General features: G+C 36.6%; 2 protein-coding genes across 2 annotated transcripts in view; one reads left to right on the top strand and one right to left on the bottom strand.

Moving 5' to 3' along the window:
• The first annotated feature begins 328 nt into the window (after positions 1-328).
• Positions 329-7941, top strand: rdh12 (retinol dehydrogenase 12). The gene is made up of 7 exons (XM_073834931.1): positions 329-466; positions 1872-1990; positions 3344-3499; positions 3604-3708; positions 5524-5733; positions 5814-6003; positions 7818-7941. Exons 1-7 carry the CDS (start codon positions 387-389, stop codon positions 7918-7920), a joined length of 963 nt encoding a protein of 320 aa, XP_073691032.1. The 5' UTR covers positions 329-386; the 3' UTR covers positions 7921-7941.
• Positions 7942-8953: 1012 nt separating this feature from the next.
• The window catches only part of zfyve26 (zinc finger, FYVE domain containing 26), a 29800-nt gene continuing 20743 nt past the window's right edge, over positions 8954-18010 (bottom strand). The window contains exons 28-40 of the mRNA XM_073834930.1: positions 17766-17794; positions 17487-17620; positions 17163-17383; positions 16126-16273; positions 15702-15911; positions 15400-15615; positions 13976-14173; positions 13309-13505; positions 13046-13205; positions 11626-11685; positions 11363-11545; positions 10136-10186; positions 8954-10033 (exon numbers count right to left, since the gene is read on the bottom strand). Of these exons, the coding sequence (XP_073691031.1) occupies positions 9830-10033; positions 10136-10186; positions 11363-11545; positions 11626-11685; positions 13046-13205; positions 13309-13505; positions 13976-14173; positions 15400-15615; positions 15702-15911; positions 16126-16273; positions 17163-17383; positions 17487-17620; positions 17766-17794 (2011 nt within the window). The 3' untranslated portion in view covers positions 8954-9829. The remainder of the gene's footprint in view (positions 10034-10135; positions 10187-11362; positions 11546-11625; positions 11686-13045; positions 13206-13308; positions 13506-13975; positions 14174-15399; positions 15616-15701; positions 15912-16125; positions 16274-17162; positions 17384-17486; positions 17621-17765; positions 17795-18010) is intronic.

The raw sequence follows: 18010 nt of genomic DNA, 5'->3' as shown, positions 1-18010 counted from the left end.
AGTAAATTTCCTACCGCAAATATATATCAAAACTTAATTTTTGATTGGTAATATGTATTGCTAAGAATTTCATTTGGACAACTTTAAAGGCTTTTTTCTCAATATTTAGATTTTTGCGCCCTCAGATTCCAGATATTCAATAAGTTGTATCTCAGCCAAATATTGATCTATCCTAACAAGCCATACATTCATGAAAAATCTTTCAGATTATGTATAAATCTCAATTAAAAATCGACCCTTATGGCTGGTTTTGTGGTCCTGGGTCACATTTTGTTGTCCATACCATGAAAACTACAATCCCATCATTCTCTGGGATCACAGCTGTAGATGTGAGTGGGAGGCTGAACACATTCACACCGACAGACACAGACAGGAGTAAAGCAGGCATGATGCATATGCTCGTGGTTATTACGGCTGGTTTAGGGGTGGTCGCGATGATTTTAAGGTTGTTTTCTTCTCAAATCAGGTAAGCTATTCTGTCTCTTTTTTTTTTTTTTGGTAGAGAGGATTTGAAACGGCTATTCAGCCTTATTCATTTAAAAAAGACTCTGCATGCATGCATGCATACATTCAATCGTTTTATCAAAACAAGAGCATAATGTACAGAAGGGATGAAAACATTAGACAGGCTAAGACGGAAATGCAAGTCTATGGATGTAAAGAAAAGCATTGCAGCCACTGAAGCGTACAGCTCATTGCAGTATGAACTGCATTAAAATATGATTAAATACTAACAACTGTTAATCGAACCTAACACGACCTTTACATAATAAGATAGCACCTTATACATTTAACACATTTTATTTATCGGGAGTAAAATGCGCTCGGCACTAGATGAAGGTTGTCCCGTGGTGGACCCGCCTCCACTTGACATGAGCTGCTCTAGAAACCGACCAATAGAATGACAGCCTGGGCGGAGTCGCCCCGCCCCTCCGCGTTACCGCGCTGCCTCATTGGCTCCAGTGAATTGGTGAAAGCGTTCTGCGTGGGATGGATCCCTTGACAGCTTGTTGGATGAATGCATGTAATCATTGTTTAGGACTGCCTGTTCTTAAAAAAAATCAAATTGGTTACAAAAAATATTTTTACTATGATTATATAACTGTACTATACACATACACACACACATACACATCAGGCTTGTGCACAATTCAGAATTTCAGAATTGGCCGACCATTCAATTCATGAGTTGGAATTTGAATTGGAGTTGGAATGACAGGAAGTGGAATTAAATTCATGGCAATTCAAAGACATTCCACACAGTCATACAACAGAAAGAATGTGTTGAATCTCACATACAGTTACATTAATTTTATAATATAATAGCATAATTTCATTACACATAACTAGTCACTCCTCAACCCTGCATACATTTTGTTCCAACATATAGATAATGATCAGATTCTCGAAATAAATTACTCCATCAATGTTTGTTTAGTTTTGTAATTTCAAAGTAATTTTCAAAGTAATCAAATAACACAATGTAATCTGTACAAGTAGTTCAAACTAATATCATTTATAGAATATGTAATGAAATCATATCTGACATATATTGTAAAGCTTCATTGTTAAACACTTCACTTATGTATATGAATTTCTTTGAATTTGTATTGAATTGCAATTCTGCTTCCTTTAATTCAAATTCGAATTGTAATTCTAGATCCTGTTTTTGACGTCAATTCAAATTCAAGAATTGTCATTCTCAATTCAATTCTGAATTGTGCACAAGCCTGATACACATAGTACAGTTATAGTTATTTATAGTAGCCTACTACAGTATAGTATCAGAGAGCCATGAATAAATGTATTATTTCCCCCTGTTTTTAGCCTTTCTGTGATGCTCTTTGTATTATATTTTAATGTTTGTGTAGAAAATATGCAGCAGGAGCAATGTGTCGATCCACAACACGGTTAGATGGAAAAGTTGCCTTGGTCACAGGAGCAAACTCAGGAATCGGGAAGGAAACGGCTTTGGATTTGGCCTCTAGAGGTCTGTCTGACTCTTCCACATCTTTATTATACAGTTGAGGTCGAAAGTTTACATACACCTTGCAGATTCTGCAAAATGTCAATTAATAAAGAGAAAATAATAGTTGAATTTATGAAAAATGACCCTGTTCAAAAGTTTACATACAGTTGATTTCCAATACTGTTGTAAGGTTGAAAATGATCAAAGACTTTCCTGCCCCAAACATATCTTCAGAAACAAAAGGGCCATTTGGCACTCCTGAGGACACAGAGGAGCTGATAGGGATCAAGGCCTGTAGGCCAAAATGTGTATACATCGGGTGTCTACTAATTGTCACACCTTTACAGAGGGTGAAGCTGTAATTTGTTGATTGGTCAGTTTGAATGCCTCACATTTGGGTTTCAGTCACATGGTCAAGGAAAGGATAAAAGTAGATTGTAACTGTTGCTCTGCCCTTCTTTCTACCTTGCTCTCTCTTTCTCTACTGGAGCTCTCTTCTTGGGGCTCTGCTTTCTCTCTCACAGGTAACATTTTACATACGTGTTGGGTACAATTAACTGTCTATTTTTACCATCCTTCATCTATTTTGTAACCAATTTAAGTGTAACCATAACGAAATATTGTTATTAAACCATTTTAATGATAAATGATGTGCTAAGTAGTCTTGATTCAACATTAACATTGATTCGCTACCTATTGCAATACAATATAGTCACTCAATAGCAACGCTCTCCCACATATTTAGCTATTCTAACTGCGCTTATTTCCGTCGTTGGTATAAGCGGCAGTGGGTGGTAATAGACTAGAGAAGCACAGATTTATACCATCGTGCTGATAACATTTCTTTAGTCCTTCGGCAATCCTACAGCTTGAACCACTGTAGGAAACCACCCTTACACTGTTGTTACCTGAATTATCCACAGCTGTTTTTGTGATAGTTGTCCCTTGTTTGTCCTGAACAGTTAAACTGCCTGCTGTTCTTCAGAAAAATCCCTCAGGTCCCACAAATTGTTTGGTTTTTCAGCATTTTTGTGTATTTGAACCCTTTCCAACATGACTGTATGATTTTGAGATCCATCTTTTCACACTGAGGACAACTGAGGGACTCATATGCAACTATCACAGAAGATTCAAATGCTCACTGATACTCCAGAAGGGAAAAAATGCATTTAGAGCCAGGGGTGTAAATTTTTGAACAGAATGAAGATGTCTACATTTCTCCAATTTTGCCTAAATATCATATTTTTTTCATTTAGTACTGCCCTTCAGAAGCTACAGAAGATACTTACATGTTTCCCTATCTTTAGAAATGTTCCATTATTTTAATAATTCACTTTAAATAAACAGTAACACTATAGTCCTGTTTGCTGACAGGTGCACGTGTGATTCTGGCGTGTCGTGATGTGGAGAAGGGCGAAGAGACGGCGACAGAGATCCGTACACGAGTGGGTGGAGCTAAAGTGGAGGTGAGGGAGCTGGACCTGGCCGACACCTTCTCTATCCGAGCCTTCGCTCAGAGATTCCTGCGAGGTATTGCCTTATGATATTTGATGCAATGCAACAACCAAGATCCAAAAGATCTAAATATCTAAATTTTTGAGTTTAAACTTAATGACTTCTGTTCGTTCATTCAGAGGTTGATCACCTGCACATACTCGTCAATAATGCTGGTATCATGATGTGTCCCTATATGAAGACAGCCGATGGCTTTGAGATGCATATTGGGGTCAATCATCTGGGTGAGTGTGAATATTGCTTGAATTTATATGAATTAGTGCTGTCAAATGAGTCATGATTTATCAAATCTAAAATAAAAGTTTTTGTTTTCATAATATATGTGTGTACTGTACATATTTCTTACGTATATATAAATACACACATACAGTATATATTTACAAAATATTTACATGTATATACATGTATATATTTTTATTCATATAATTAATATTATGTATAAATATATTTAATATATCAACACAACATATTTTTCTTAAATATATCCATGCATGTGTGTGCATTTATATATACGCAATAAATATACACAGTACACACACATATATTATTTGAACAAAAACTTTTATTTGGGATGTGATTAATCACGATTAATCATTTGACAGCACTAATACCTGATTTTTTTCACAAACAGATAAAGCTTTTCTTTCTGTCAAAAAAATGCACTTTCTGGACACATTATAGTAATATCTGTCAGTAAATTGGCACGTTTTACGCATGGTATTAATACAATTAGGAGATATGATTAAAATAAAGTTTACATATCTTCTGTACATGATCACATTTTACTCATGTCTTCACATAAAATATATGTTCTGCGGTGTTGTTACTCTTAATACTAAAATTATTATGAAAAGATGTTTTTGTTGATTGAAATAAAGGTTAAATGACATGAAATTTATGCATGGTATTATTAAAATATTAGGAGAAATAAGTTTAGAGTTTAAAAATGTCTAGTGTTAATAAAAAAAATATTTAAATGTTTCTGTTATTTGAAATACAACTGAAATAAATAAAATATAAATATTACATAGAAAACTTGCCTTGGCAACTAACTGAAATAAAATAAGTATGATTATTTATTAAAACTAAAGCTGAAATAAAAATAAAGGTTATCCAACTTTTTCTTTAACACGGAAATAAACTTAACATGGGGAAAACTTTTGGTTTGCACTTACGTAACGGTTTAGTCAGATACCCATATCCGTGGCCATATTGGAGATACTTGGATGTAAACAACAGCATTGATTGTACGTGTAATGTGTTTCTGAATACATTGTTTTGCTAATTTATGCTGTCTAAACCACGGGAAAAAATTTGTGGAAGCTCCTAAGTCATAACGAGAAGGACTTAGTAAGCAGGAAAGGGCGCAATATTTTGACAAACTAAAGTTAATAGGAGGTAAAAATACATACAAGCAATGTTAATTAAGATATTAGCCTAATATTTCACCTACCTGACTGGAAATGATTAGAACAAAAACAAATGTTGTCAAGATTCTTGCCATAGAAATCCTGGTTCAGTTTGGCCAACCGCGAACGCCTTTTGTTCATCATTTTTTTGCACTTTTCTCCTTGATTTGTTATAACTTTTGGCAGTCTATAGTACTCCAAATGTTGTTCCTGGTCCGACCGATTAGTACAGCCCAAAACATGCCAATAATTGACCATTTTCATCAGCAATAATCAGGAAAATATGCGAGTTCTGTTTGGTTTGTTTGGTTCTGTTCAATGCTGCCAATATGGCAGACTGATGAGGCATTGTGAAAACACTCTATAGGGAAATTAGAGGAAAATAACAATGTGTATTAAACGGTAGTGTTCATAATTAAGATAATACATTAAAATAATATGGTAAGACATACCAATTTGCAATATCAAGCAGCAAAACAAGACAGGAAGCCAAATCCATCAAATTTACAAATAGCCGCACCCACACTTAATTGAAAAAAGGGACAGAAAATGGAGAAAATATGATAAATATTAATTTAGTGTATAAATATACTAAAACAACACCGCTCATTTCTCCACCTCTTCATTCAGGCCACTTTCTGCTCACATACCTCCTCATTGGACTCCTGAAGCGTAGCGCTCCATCTCGAATCGTGGTTGTTTCTTCCCTGGCGCATAATTTCGGCTGGATTCGATTCCACGACCTGCACAGTCAGGGCAGCTACAACAGCGGCCTTGCCTACTGCCAGAGCAAGTTGGCTAACGTGCTTTTCACACGCGAACTAGCACGCAGGCTCCAAGGTGAGTACCGCTATACATCAAACAAGAATCTAAAAAGGAAAACCTTACAGAAAACGTAAGTTTGACTTGTATTTCATCAGGGTCAAACGTGACGGTGAACTCTGTGCATCCGGGCACGGTCAGGTCCGAGCTGGTGCGCCATTCTACTGCGATGTCACTGCTGTTTGCCGTCTTCCCCATGTTCCTGAAGACCCCGAAGGAAGGAGCTCAGACATCTGTGTACTGCGCCGTCGCTGAGGAGCTCCAGTCAATCTCAGGCAAACATTTCAGGTATACCATACGATTCGATTAAAAACTGAATATATATGATATGACTATGGAGCATATCGCCCAATGCTAGTTTGGAACAACATGACAGAATTCTAATTTTTGGATAGACAATGTGAATACATTCATACGGAGCCCCTTACGTCACCTGTAGAAGAAAAATAATTAATCCGTGGGGACGGTTTTGCAATTCGTTCCCTCAGTTTATAAACCGTACCCACGAATCCTTAAACTGTTCCCTCGGTTTAATAAATCGTGCCCACGGATTAACAATCCGTGCGCTCAGATTTTGTAAACCATACCCTCGGATTTTGAATCCGTGCCCACAAATTCATAATCCGTGCGCACGCTTTAGCAATCCGTTCCCACGGGTTTGTAAACTGTACTCATGGATTTGTGGCCCCGCCCCCAAATTCAACCAGGCCACCTGTTTATAGGTGCTGGATGCATTGTATTGCATTTATTAAACATTATTTTCTCATAGTAGGCTATATGAGACCATGGAACACTGACAAAACAGAGTTTTTAGCGTTTATTTTATATTAATCACTAACAGATTAGCTGCTAAAACACCACACCTGTGTTTTATCCTATTGGTTATTGTTATCCTATTATCTATTGGTTATTAATGTAAAATAAACACTAAAAAGATGAAGTTTTGTAAGTGCGAATCATGGTAAATTAACGAAACAAATAATGTACAGGTTATGTGTCATTACTTTGCTCTCAAACTAAATGCAATGTAATATATTACATATTTAATAATTACATTAACAGTGAAGCATGCATCTAACTCTGGGTGAAAAGATTATCATAAAATCGCCAAAATGAGTCTACATGTTAAGAATAAACAAACACATTTGTGCACTCATTTATTTAGCCTATAAATTAAAATAATAATTACTACTTTAAGTATTATGACGTAAACAGCTTATACTACTGTTTCTACTGATCGGGGCCACAAATCCGTGAGTACAATTTAAAACCCGTGGGAACGGATTGCTAAAGCGTGCGCACGGATTATGAATTTGTGGGCACGGATTCAAAATCCGAGGGTACGGTTTACAAAATCTGAGCGCACGGATTGGAAATTCGTGGGCACGATTTATTAAACCGAGGGAACAGTTTAAGAATTCGTGGGTACGGTTTATAAACTGAGGGAACGAATTGCAAAACCGTCCCCACGGATTAATTATTTTTCTTCTACAGGTGACGTAAGGGGCTCCGTACATTCACGATATGTGACCCTGGACCACAAAACCAGTCATAAGGTTAAATTTTACAAAACTGAGATGTATACAACATATGAAAGCTCAATAAATAAGCTTTCTATTGATATATGGTTTGTTAGGATAGGACAATATTTGGCCGAGATACATCTATTTGAAAATCTGGAATCTGAGGGTGCAAAAAAATCAAAATATGAGAAAATCACCTTTAAACTTCTCCAAATTAAGTTCTTAATGCATATTACTAATCAAAAATTACATTTTTAAATATTTATAGTAGGAATTTTACAAAAAATCTTCATGGAACATGATCTTTACTTAATATCCTAATGATTTTTGGCATAAAAGAAAAATCTAGAATTTTGACCCATACAACGTATTTTTGGCTATTACTACAAATATACCCCAGCGACTTAAGACTGGTTTTGTGGTCCAGGGTCACATATGTGTTAGCATAGCTTTGTATGTTAAAACTGACTAAAATTCTAAATTATTTAATGTAAATAGTGTCCTTTTCTAAAGCTCTTTAATTATCCATAGTGTCTTAAGTATTAAACCTCTCTCTCTCTCTCTGTCTCTCCCACACAGTGATTGTGCTCCTGCTTTTGTGGCCCCTCAGGGACGGAATGAGGAGACGGCGCGGAAACTGTGGGATGTAAGCTGTGAATTATTAGGCATTGAGTGGGACTGAAACATTCATTTAACCTGCTTTATTTCTCTTGTTTTTCCCACCTTTCATTCTCAAATACTTTTAGTGATCAGACTTCTTTTGTCTTATTTGGTTTAGTTGTGTACGTTTTCTGAACCTGATTCTTTGAATAGCACAACCCACCTTGTTCTCTCTGCTAGTTTTCTTCTATCATGCCCTTGTGATGAGCAAGTACGAGTTTATTTTGCTCTAGAACAAATCTGTGAAGCATTTTTAATTCACAATTTTACACTGTATTCCGTTTGTATTTGAAACGCTGCTTTATCTCCCATCTCAGTATTGTCACATGAAGCTGCATATTTGAAGTCTTTTATACAGATGTGCTTTTAACTACTGTGGTACATTCATGACCAGAGATGAATATTTAAATATATACAGTACAAAAAAAAGTTTATATCTTTTGTATTTTCCTTTCTTTATTTGCTAAAACATACAGTTTTGCAAATAATATTAACAGCTCAGTAGGTTTCATTATTAAAACAATCATTAAAAAAAAATTAACTCAAACAAAATGTTAAACTATATAACTCACTGTAAGACCAAATCAGTCCTGTGTTGTTTTTATATAGATAGTTGTAATTTTAGTAGCTTTCAATTATAATGTAATAACGTTAATATTACCCTTAAGGAGACATGTTTGCGACTCTAATTGAATTCAGAAACAAGTATATAGACTTCTTTGGCAACGTCGCTGTAACAGTTTTGTTGATTTTAATACATGCATAGGCCCTGTAAACAGACATAGTTCCTTAAAGGAATTCTCCTCTCAAAATTTCAATTCTGTCATCATTTACTCACCCTCATGTCGTTCCAAACCTGTACGACTTATGTTTGTCTGTGGAACATAAAATAAATATGTTTCAGTTGTCTACAGTGTCTTCTGACAAATAAATTCATACAGGTTTGGAATAATATGAAGATGAGTTTTAGGGTTTTTGGGAGAAATATCCCTTTAAATATCCCTAAAAAAAGGCAAACTACCTCCCTTTTTAACCTGTGATTAACTTTACACACATTCACAGATTTCACACTATAAAACAAATTACAGAAGGGTCAGACACAGTTTAATATGATTAACATTCTGTAAATATATACACACCCTTTCTTCTCTCTCTCACACACACACAAATACACACACATTCATAAACAGTGCACATAATTTAAGGGCGTCAATTGTAGGGTAATCTGTATTATAGACAAACACGTAAGCAACAGTTTCACTTATACAGTATAGTTCAAAAATTGCCTTCCCTTACTTTCCAGATGTAACTGTTAAAGTTTCGCAATATCGAAGACACTGCTTATTTTGTTCTTAGCACTCGCTTTTCATAATGCTTCCCTTTAGCAATGTGTTTTGTAGTCTATCCACATCTGAGTGCAATCTCTCACTGAGGCCAAAAATAAACAGCCTGAAGTGACACTAAATGATAGTGACACCTTTGTAAACTTGCCATGAACTCAAATAAGAATTACTTTAATGTTAGACTCCAGATAACTTCACTAGCGTATGACCTTGTTCCATCAGAATGAGACTTGAGTCACAGTGATTAGTCTTTCTGACATAATGAGAAGAAAATTTATTTTCCTGAGGTAAGAAAATAAGCTCAGTTTAATACTAAAGAGCACAGATGTGAATATTGTGTTATACTGTTTTGTAAAATTGACCTGGGACTGTTTTCTTTCTGATGGGGACTGGTAGATTGAGTTTTTGGGGTTTTTTGTTTTTGGATGGGAGTTGGACTGGTCCCAAACTGAGCTTGAATGTGAGCTGACATGATGTTTCAAAAGTGGCACAACGGTGATTCATTTCCTGGCACATTATTTCACTCCAGCTAATCAGAGCACAGCAGGATACCTCAGTGACCAATAGGAATTAGAGTGGTAGTGGTTGTCAGTTATTGCTCTGTCGTTGCCGTGATGATCGTTCTTGATGCTCCGAGAGCCACTGGCGGCAGATGTCGTGCATGACTGAGTCACCTGAGCTCTCGGCAGACCGCATCACATCCTGTACAAATGGAGCTGCCTTTGCAAGCTCAAGCTTCACCGCCAGGAGATACGCTGCCCGCAGCTTACTGCACTGAAGATATGCCTTTATCTACAGAGAGAGAGAGAGAGAGAGAGAGAGAGAGAAAAGAGTGTGAATGAGAGAATGTGTGTGCAAGAAAAAAAAACAGACTGAAAAAGAGATAATTCGTACCTTGTTTTCAGGACTCTTAGACTCCAGAATCAGGGCCTCTAGTTCTTTAGCCTAAATCAAAGTAAAACAAATTCTTTTAGGCATATACACATTTATTGTTTCTTCATCTATAATATATAAATTATTTATGAGCAAAGTCACATGAGTAGCAGTGCAATATCGCTTCCTTGTTTACAACCCTGTTTTGGCTCTTTCAATATAAAAGTTTTTACTGCTGATTCATAAAAGTTCTCTTGTTGCCATTTAATGGCGCAATAATGTAACTAAAATCACCATCATGAACACAAATCATTTCTCATTACTAAATACTATTATTGTCAGGGTTTGTACAATTTCAGTTAATGTCCTGCAACTATCAAGCTAAACAAGTAGTAGTAGAGGGAAGAGGAATAGTTTAATCAAATCGATTGAAAGAGTCATTTAAGCTGGAACTGCTTTGATTGATTCAAACTTGTGACTTCTTTTCATTTCAAGCGATTCACTACCATAAAACAAGATCAAATTAAAAGAGCCTTTCATTCTCGAGATTGACTTCGAGAATCATTATTCAGATCGGGACTTTAGAGCGTGGATCACGAATCATTTGATTAAGATCGTAAATTCGGAGCAGGTTTGCAAACCTTTTTTTTTCTGCTTCTATTTTTCCTTAAACAGTAGAAAACATCAAATCAACTATTTGCTCTAGCACAAATAATAGATTGAGACCAAAAACTGCTTGGTAGATTTTCCCAAAATAAATTATATCTCATGTTTAACCTCTATAGAGACATCAGAGCAAACAGCAAATTATAAAAGATTTGGTCGAGGTAAGGCTGCTCTGGGAGGGTTCATGAGTGCTGAATGGCCACTGATTCCCTAAAGCTCACATCTACGAAAACAGCAAATTTTCGTTATCTTTATTGTTTAAACAAGTACATTCTTGCCTAAAAAAACTCTTAAAACTACATTCTGTGACACAAAAATACTATAATTTATAAAATGATAGTAGATTTGGTTGTCCACCGTGACAGTTGCTATGAGAAATCCCACAAATGGAACGGTTATATACCACAAACGGTTATTTCCGATATCACTAGAATAAAGTACTCCTGTCAGCCAATCAGATTTGAGCACCAGAAAGAACTGTTGTATAAACTTGTATATCTAAACATATATTTATATAAAATTCTATATTATACAAATGCAGCAACACAAATCCAGAAAGAGATCATTAGGTTGGGAACTCACGTCGCCTGGACTCTTATCAGCCACTGAGACACAGCTGAGCACAATAGCATCACAATCATGTTTAGAGGCTGTCCCAGACTCCCCTACACACTTCAGCAGCTGCCGCACAGATGCATACTGACGCTGCCGGACGAGGCGTTGTCCGACCCGTATGTACACCGCCAGTGCTTCCAACTGAAAGTCCTATGTCACATAAAAGGAAATGAGAATCGGAGTCAAATGTGTAACAAAGACTTTGTAATGGCTGTGTCGTAACTGCTTACCTGTATTACTCGATATGCGATGCCGAAACCTTCCTCAATGTTCTTGCCTCCCAGCATCACCTGTGCAAAGTGCAGCCAGAGGTTACAGTGTTTGTGAGATTTGCTTATATTTGTAAAATTCTGATTTCATCTTTAGTCTCTGTTAGATTTATGCCACACTGCACTCTCAAACTGTTTTGACTTTTTTTATATACACTACCATTTAAAAGTTTGGGCTCAGTAAAATTCTTATTTAAATAACATTCATGCATTAAAATGATCTGAAGTGACAGTAAAGACACTTATATTATAATAGTGATTTCTGAAGGATCATGTGTCACCCAAGACTAGAATAATGGCTGCTGAAAATTCAGGTTTGAATAAATTCCATTTTAAAATATATTCAAATGGAAAACAGTTTTTATTGTAATAATATTGCACAATATTAAATTTTTCCTGTATTTTCAATCCAATAAACACAGTCTTAGTGAGGATAAGAGACTGCTTTCAAAGAAATCCCCTTAAAATCAACCCCAAAACCTTTAAAAGGTAGTGTAGACATCTGGCACAGACCAGATTGTGTTGCATTCAAGCAAACAATTTTGGGCATCTGATCCGAGCCACTTTCAAATGTACTTTACCATAATTACTTAATATATTAGTATACTGAAAAAAATCAAATCTGCATTAGACCATGCAGTGTAAATCCAGCCTTAGAGATCAGAACTTTAATCATAATGTGCCGATTGAATGTTATGAAATGGAAGCACTGCTATATACATTTAAATGATACTATTTCTGTAAGGTTAATGCTGTTAACCACTTTCTCTTTTCCCACAATATGCATTGCTCATACACTCCTAGTCTCAAGTAATTCAAAACAATCAGGTCGTGCAATCAGCTCAAACTGAAGTTAGAAAAAAACATTCAGGGAAATACTTACATTTAAAATCTTAACACCATAATATACACATATAACACAGACCAGAAAAGAGCAAAAATGTATTGATTTATTGATCCATTTTGGTAGTTTATTAAAACTATCCCCTTACCTTCATAAACTCTAAGCTATAAATGACTTCAAGAACTGTCTTAAATGCAACCTACAAAATGTACTATTACATTTACTGTTGCTCTGCAAATTTTCATAAGGGGAAATAGTCATTTTACTAAAAATCCATGCAATTGTTCATGTGAAAGATTTCCCCACACAGTTCTATTTGGACACACATTTGGCATGTTGATGAGCAGAACGACTTGTGAGCTGTGATGTGAGCTGTGCTTCATACATTACTAAACTATTGACAATGGACCTTTTTTGTCCTCTAAATATTAGAGAAGTTTCGCTTTTGTAACTGCACCTTTAGAAACAGATATAGAAGAGGAAGCAGCAAAAGGGCTAGATGATGTCTATACAGAAGAGCATGTTTTCCTAGCTCACCTTGCAGGCCACATCCACCTTCATGGGGCTGTTTCCAAACAGAGTGGGTGGAGCACTGTTCCCTGAGAGGGCGGGGCCTACAGCTGTCTTGGATGGTGAGCTTTCACAGCGGTGTAAAAAGCGTGTCACCTCCAACTGCAGCTCAATTGTGTGTATGTGCCTGCAACATTTATGTTCCATTACCACACCAAAATAGCCTGAGGCCAAAATGCTGAGGAACTTAATGGAAACTTTAATCAGTACTGACTGAAACCTATTAATACCTGGAGACATCAGTGGAGCTCATTTTCTTCCTAAAAGAGGAGCTGTGTGATTTCCTGCGGCTCTGTTGTTCCTGCAGGTAAGTTCTCAGGTGCTCTTTGGCTCGGATCAGCCAGCGCTGCTGTTCTCCCAGCTGCAGATATGACTGAGCACCGTGAGAAAAGAAGCGGATACAAGTCATAGCTGCACGAATGTGATCCTGCGAAGAAAGGGGAGAAAATTATAGTGGCAATATAGAGCAAGAGAGAAAGTGTGTGTGTGTGTGTGTGTGTGTGTGTGTGTGTGTGTGTGTGTGTGTGTGTGTGTGTGTGTGTGTGTGTGTGGGCATGTTTTTGTGACATATCAGGACACAAATGTGTGTAATAACATGGGTATGACATAGGTATTACAAGGAGAGGGTGACTTATGAGGACATTGCCCATGTCCCCACTTTTCAAAAGGCTTATAAATCATACAGAAAATGTTTTTTTGAGAATGTAAAGATATGCACAGTCTCCTGTGAGGGCTAGGTTTAGGTGTAGGGAAGGTGTAGGGTGATAGAAAGTACGGTTTGTACAGTATAAAAACCATTACGTCTATGGAATGTCCCCACAATTCACAAAAACAAACATGTGTGTGTGTGTGTGTGTGTGTGTGTGTGTGTGTGTGTGTGTGTGTGTGTGTAAGTACCATCATGAACTGTTGAAGTTGGTACAGAGAGTGGTAGTGTCCCCTGCGCTGCAGAAACTGACAGGCTGAAAGAAGATAACGGCCCCAGGTTTCTAGTGTGGGGTCCAGGGTTTCTAAAAGGCCCTGCAAAGCCCCCAACCGCCCACTTTCAAGACAGGGCTGAAAAATGCCCTCCAGAAACACATCCTCTGAACACTCCTAGAAACAGACATACAAAGACAGAAAGAGGGAGAGAACCTTAGAAATATGTAATATGCCATTAAACATATCTCTAAATAAAATCATATTACATGATGTTCACAAGGCTTAGAGTTAGAAAAAAAGTTTAAATGTTTTTGAAAGAAGTCTCTTATGCTCACCAAGGCTGCATTTATTTGATCAAAAATACAGTAAAATCAACAATATTTTGAAAATTATTACAATTTCGAAGAACTGTTTTCTATTTTAATATATTTTATAAATGCAAATTATTCCAGTGATGGCAAAGTGGAATTTTCAGTAGCCATAATTCAGTTTCCGTGTCAAAGATACTTTAGAATTCATTCTAATATGCTGAATTATTATCAATGTTGAAAACATTGTCCTCCCTAATATTTTTGTGGAAACCATGATTAATTTTTTCAGTATTTATTGATGAATAGAATGTTTAAAAAAAACTGCATTTGTTTGAAATAGGCATTTATAAACTGTCTTTACTATTACTTTTGAACAGATTAATGCATCCTTGCTCAATTAAAGGAGAACTCCATCTCCAGAACAACAATTTACAAATAATCTACTCACCCCTTGTCATCCAGGATGTTTCTGTCTTCAGTCATAAAGAAATTATGTTTTTTGAGGAAAGCATTTTAAGATTTTTCTCTTCCAAAATGCAGTTTAAATGCAGCTTCAAAGGGCTCTAAACGATTCCAGCTGAGGAAGAAGGGTCTTATCTAGTGAAATGATCGCCCATGTTTTTTGTTTTTTTCAAAAAATACATTTAAAACTCTTATAAAGCACAAAAGCTTGATTCTGTACTACGTAGCGTTGTGGACGTGCATCCCAGAGTTAGTTCTACACAAGCTTTTGTGCTTAAAAAGTATATATATAAAAAAAAAAGACAGATCGTTTCACTAGATAAGAACCTTCTTCCTCAGCTGGGATCGTTTAGAGCCCTTTGAAACTGCATTTTAACACCATTTTGGAAGTTCAAAATAGGGGGCACAATTGAAGTCCATTATATAGAGAAATCCTGAAATGCTTTCCTCAAAAACCATAAATTATTTACAACTTAAGACAGAAAGTCTTGGATGACGAGGGGGTGAGTAAATTAATTGTTCTGGAAGTTGAGCTCTCCTTTAAGTAATAATTTCTATCTTTCAAATGGTAGTGTGGTTCTGATAATCAATCTGTGAGGTATAAAGTGCTCTGTGGATTTTCAGAACCTTGTTCTGTAAGTGGGTGAGTGCATCTCTCAGGCAGTCGTGACGCAGGTAAAAGCTGATGAGGCTTAGGTGTGTGCCGTAAGTGAGCAAGTAAAACAGACACTCCTGATAATAGCTGCACCGCTGAACTCTGCTCTCTGCTCCATCTAGAGGAGCAGAATCAGAAAGAGCCTCCTCCAGCTCACGCAAAGAGGCCAGGATGTCCTCATCCACAGTCTACATAAAAAAAAAGACAATGAGTTTAGAAACACCCTCTAAGGAAAGTCAAGGATCCCATTAAATCAAGTCTCTGTCTCTATTACCGTGCTCAGAGTGGGTTTGACTGTGGACTCCAGGTGCTGAACGATCTCCTGCAGAAGTCTCCCTCCATGGTTTAGCTGGTTCCGATCTACTGGTGCTTTCAGACAGCGGGTAAACTTCTCCCTGGCCCCGCTTAGATTTCCAGCCTTCAAAGACGCCATACCCCAGGCCTGCCAAACCCCATTCGGGTCTAGTCCACTCTTAGTCGACACCTGAGCATTATAAATAAAAACTGACTGCAAAAAACAGCTAGAAACTAGATTTAAAAACCACATTCACTTTTATTGTATGGAAAGGACCAGCATTAACATTCTGCCTTACATCTCTTTTGTGTTCAAAAACAGCACGAAAAATGGTGGAGATATAATTTTTGACTGTGTTATTTTTGATAGAACTAATGCTTTAAATCTTGAGCAAATACTCCACCTCCACAGCCAGCTGGTAGTGTTCGGCCTCTAGTAGCTGATTGCGCAGACGCGTCACTGCAGCCATTTCCTGAATATCGTCCAGAGATGGAATGTATTTGTAGTTTGCACTGACTAGGATCTTCAACACATCCACTTTGCTGATGTAGCTGTGGAGATGAAGAGAGAAGAATGAATTTAAGACAAGGTCCACTATTTTTCAAAAGTTTGGGGTCTGTATAATTCATTTTAAATAAATTGTTTTATTCAGTAAGGATGCATTAAACTAATCAAAAGTGACATTTAAAATATGTGACCCTGGACCACAAAACCAGGGTCTATTTTTATAAATTATCTAAATCTCATTATCTGACAGGTGAATAAATAAGCTTTCCATTGATGTATCGTTTGTTAGGATAGGAAAATGTTTGGCTGGGATACAACTATCTGAGGGTGCAAAAAAATCTAAATATTGAGAAAATCGCCTTTAAAGTTCTTAGCAATGCAAACTTATTAAAAATTAAGTTTTGATATATTTATGGTAGGATATTTATAAAATATCTTCATGTAACATGATCTTTACTTAATATCTTGATGATTTTTGGCATAAAAGAAAAATCGATCATTTTGACCCATACAATGTATTGTTGGCTATTGCTACAAATATACCCATGCTACTTATGACTTACTTTTGTAGGCCAGGGTCACATATGTGTTGTTCATTTAAATTTTCTATCCATTAAAGTAGCCTAAAAAAAAGTACCTATTATCTATAAAAAGATATTGGCACCAGAAAGACTGGAGTAATGGATGCTAAAAAAAATTCAGCTTAACATCGCAGGAATAATTTACATTTTAAAATATATTAAAACAGAAAACAGTTATTTTAAATTGTAAAACTATTTCACAATATTACTGTATTTTTGACCAAATAAAAGCAGCGTAGGTGAACATAAGAGATTTTTAAGCATATGAGAATCAATTTAATTGTGGTCTCACTCTATTCAAAATATAAAAAGATATTAGATTCACATTACACAAGTAAAGTGTTTCTCTCACCTGTCGCAGAGTGCCGGTTCATGACTGCATCCTGCATTTACGAACATTAGTTTGGCACTGAACAGCAGTTGACGCATCACATCTGTCAGCAGACGTGCATCCACCTCAGGATTGGTCAGTTTGCGGGAGAGTGAGCGGCAGTGGCCAATCAGCTGTTGCCCGCAGGCTGCGTGATCACTGTGTAGTGTCAATATAGCGACACATAGTGATGCGCTGGGTGCCTTTAACATAGAGAGACACAAAATATTAATGAGACAATATAACCGAGATCTCATTTAAAACCCAAATCCCTGTCAAAACAAGAGAATGAGTAGAGAATCACACCTGCTCATAGTAGAACTCGCTCTTCAGCTGCTGGTTCTCTGCTGGGTTTGGACTCAGGTGGTACTGCTTTCTTGGAACCTCAGGCAGACTGAGAACCCCATTCAGGACTCCATCAACAGACGCAGGGCTCCCAGCTACCGAGAAAATTTGAGTTTATAATCTTGTAATCATCCTCAGCATTTTGCCATACAACCAAAACAAAGGAATGTGTAAACCTCATGAGATAAGAACGAAAAATAGCTTATGTGTGTGTCATAAACCAAACAGAGACAAGTTTACCTTCCCCCTGTTCAAGCTCCTCATCTGAGCTGCAAAAAACACAACATAAGAGATTAAGGTACATAAAAACATAGATTAGGGTATGAGGCATCACATTTTCAACTGTTCTACAACTAGGAATCAATTATATAAAATACAGAACCTTGTTCAGCTTCCTCTTAATGGTTCTGTTTTCTTAACTGAAAAAATACTCTACTGTTCAAATGCTGGGGACCAGTAAGATTTTTAACGTTTTTGAAACTGTC

This window comes from Garra rufa, chromosome 2 (assembly GCF_049309525.1).
Source record: "Garra rufa chromosome 2, GarRuf1.0, whole genome shotgun sequence".
In the NCBI taxonomy this organism is placed as follows: domain Eukaryota; kingdom Metazoa; phylum Chordata; class Actinopteri; order Cypriniformes; family Cyprinidae; genus Garra; species Garra rufa.
This window is presented reverse-complemented; position numbering and strand designations above follow the sequence as displayed.

Coding starts and splice junctions, on each gene's coding strand:
- rdh12 (XM_073834931.1), top strand. CDS start 387: ATGATGCATATGCTCGTGGTTATTACGGCTGGTTTAGGGGTGGTCGCG. Junction 467..1,871: donor TTGTTTTCTTCTCAAATCAG/GTAAGCTATTCT, acceptor ATGTTTGTGTAG/AAAATATGCAGCAGGAGCAA. Junction 1,991..3,343: donor TTTGGATTTGGCCTCTAGAG/GTCTGTCTGACT, acceptor GTTTGCTGACAG/GTGCACGTGTGATTCTGGCG.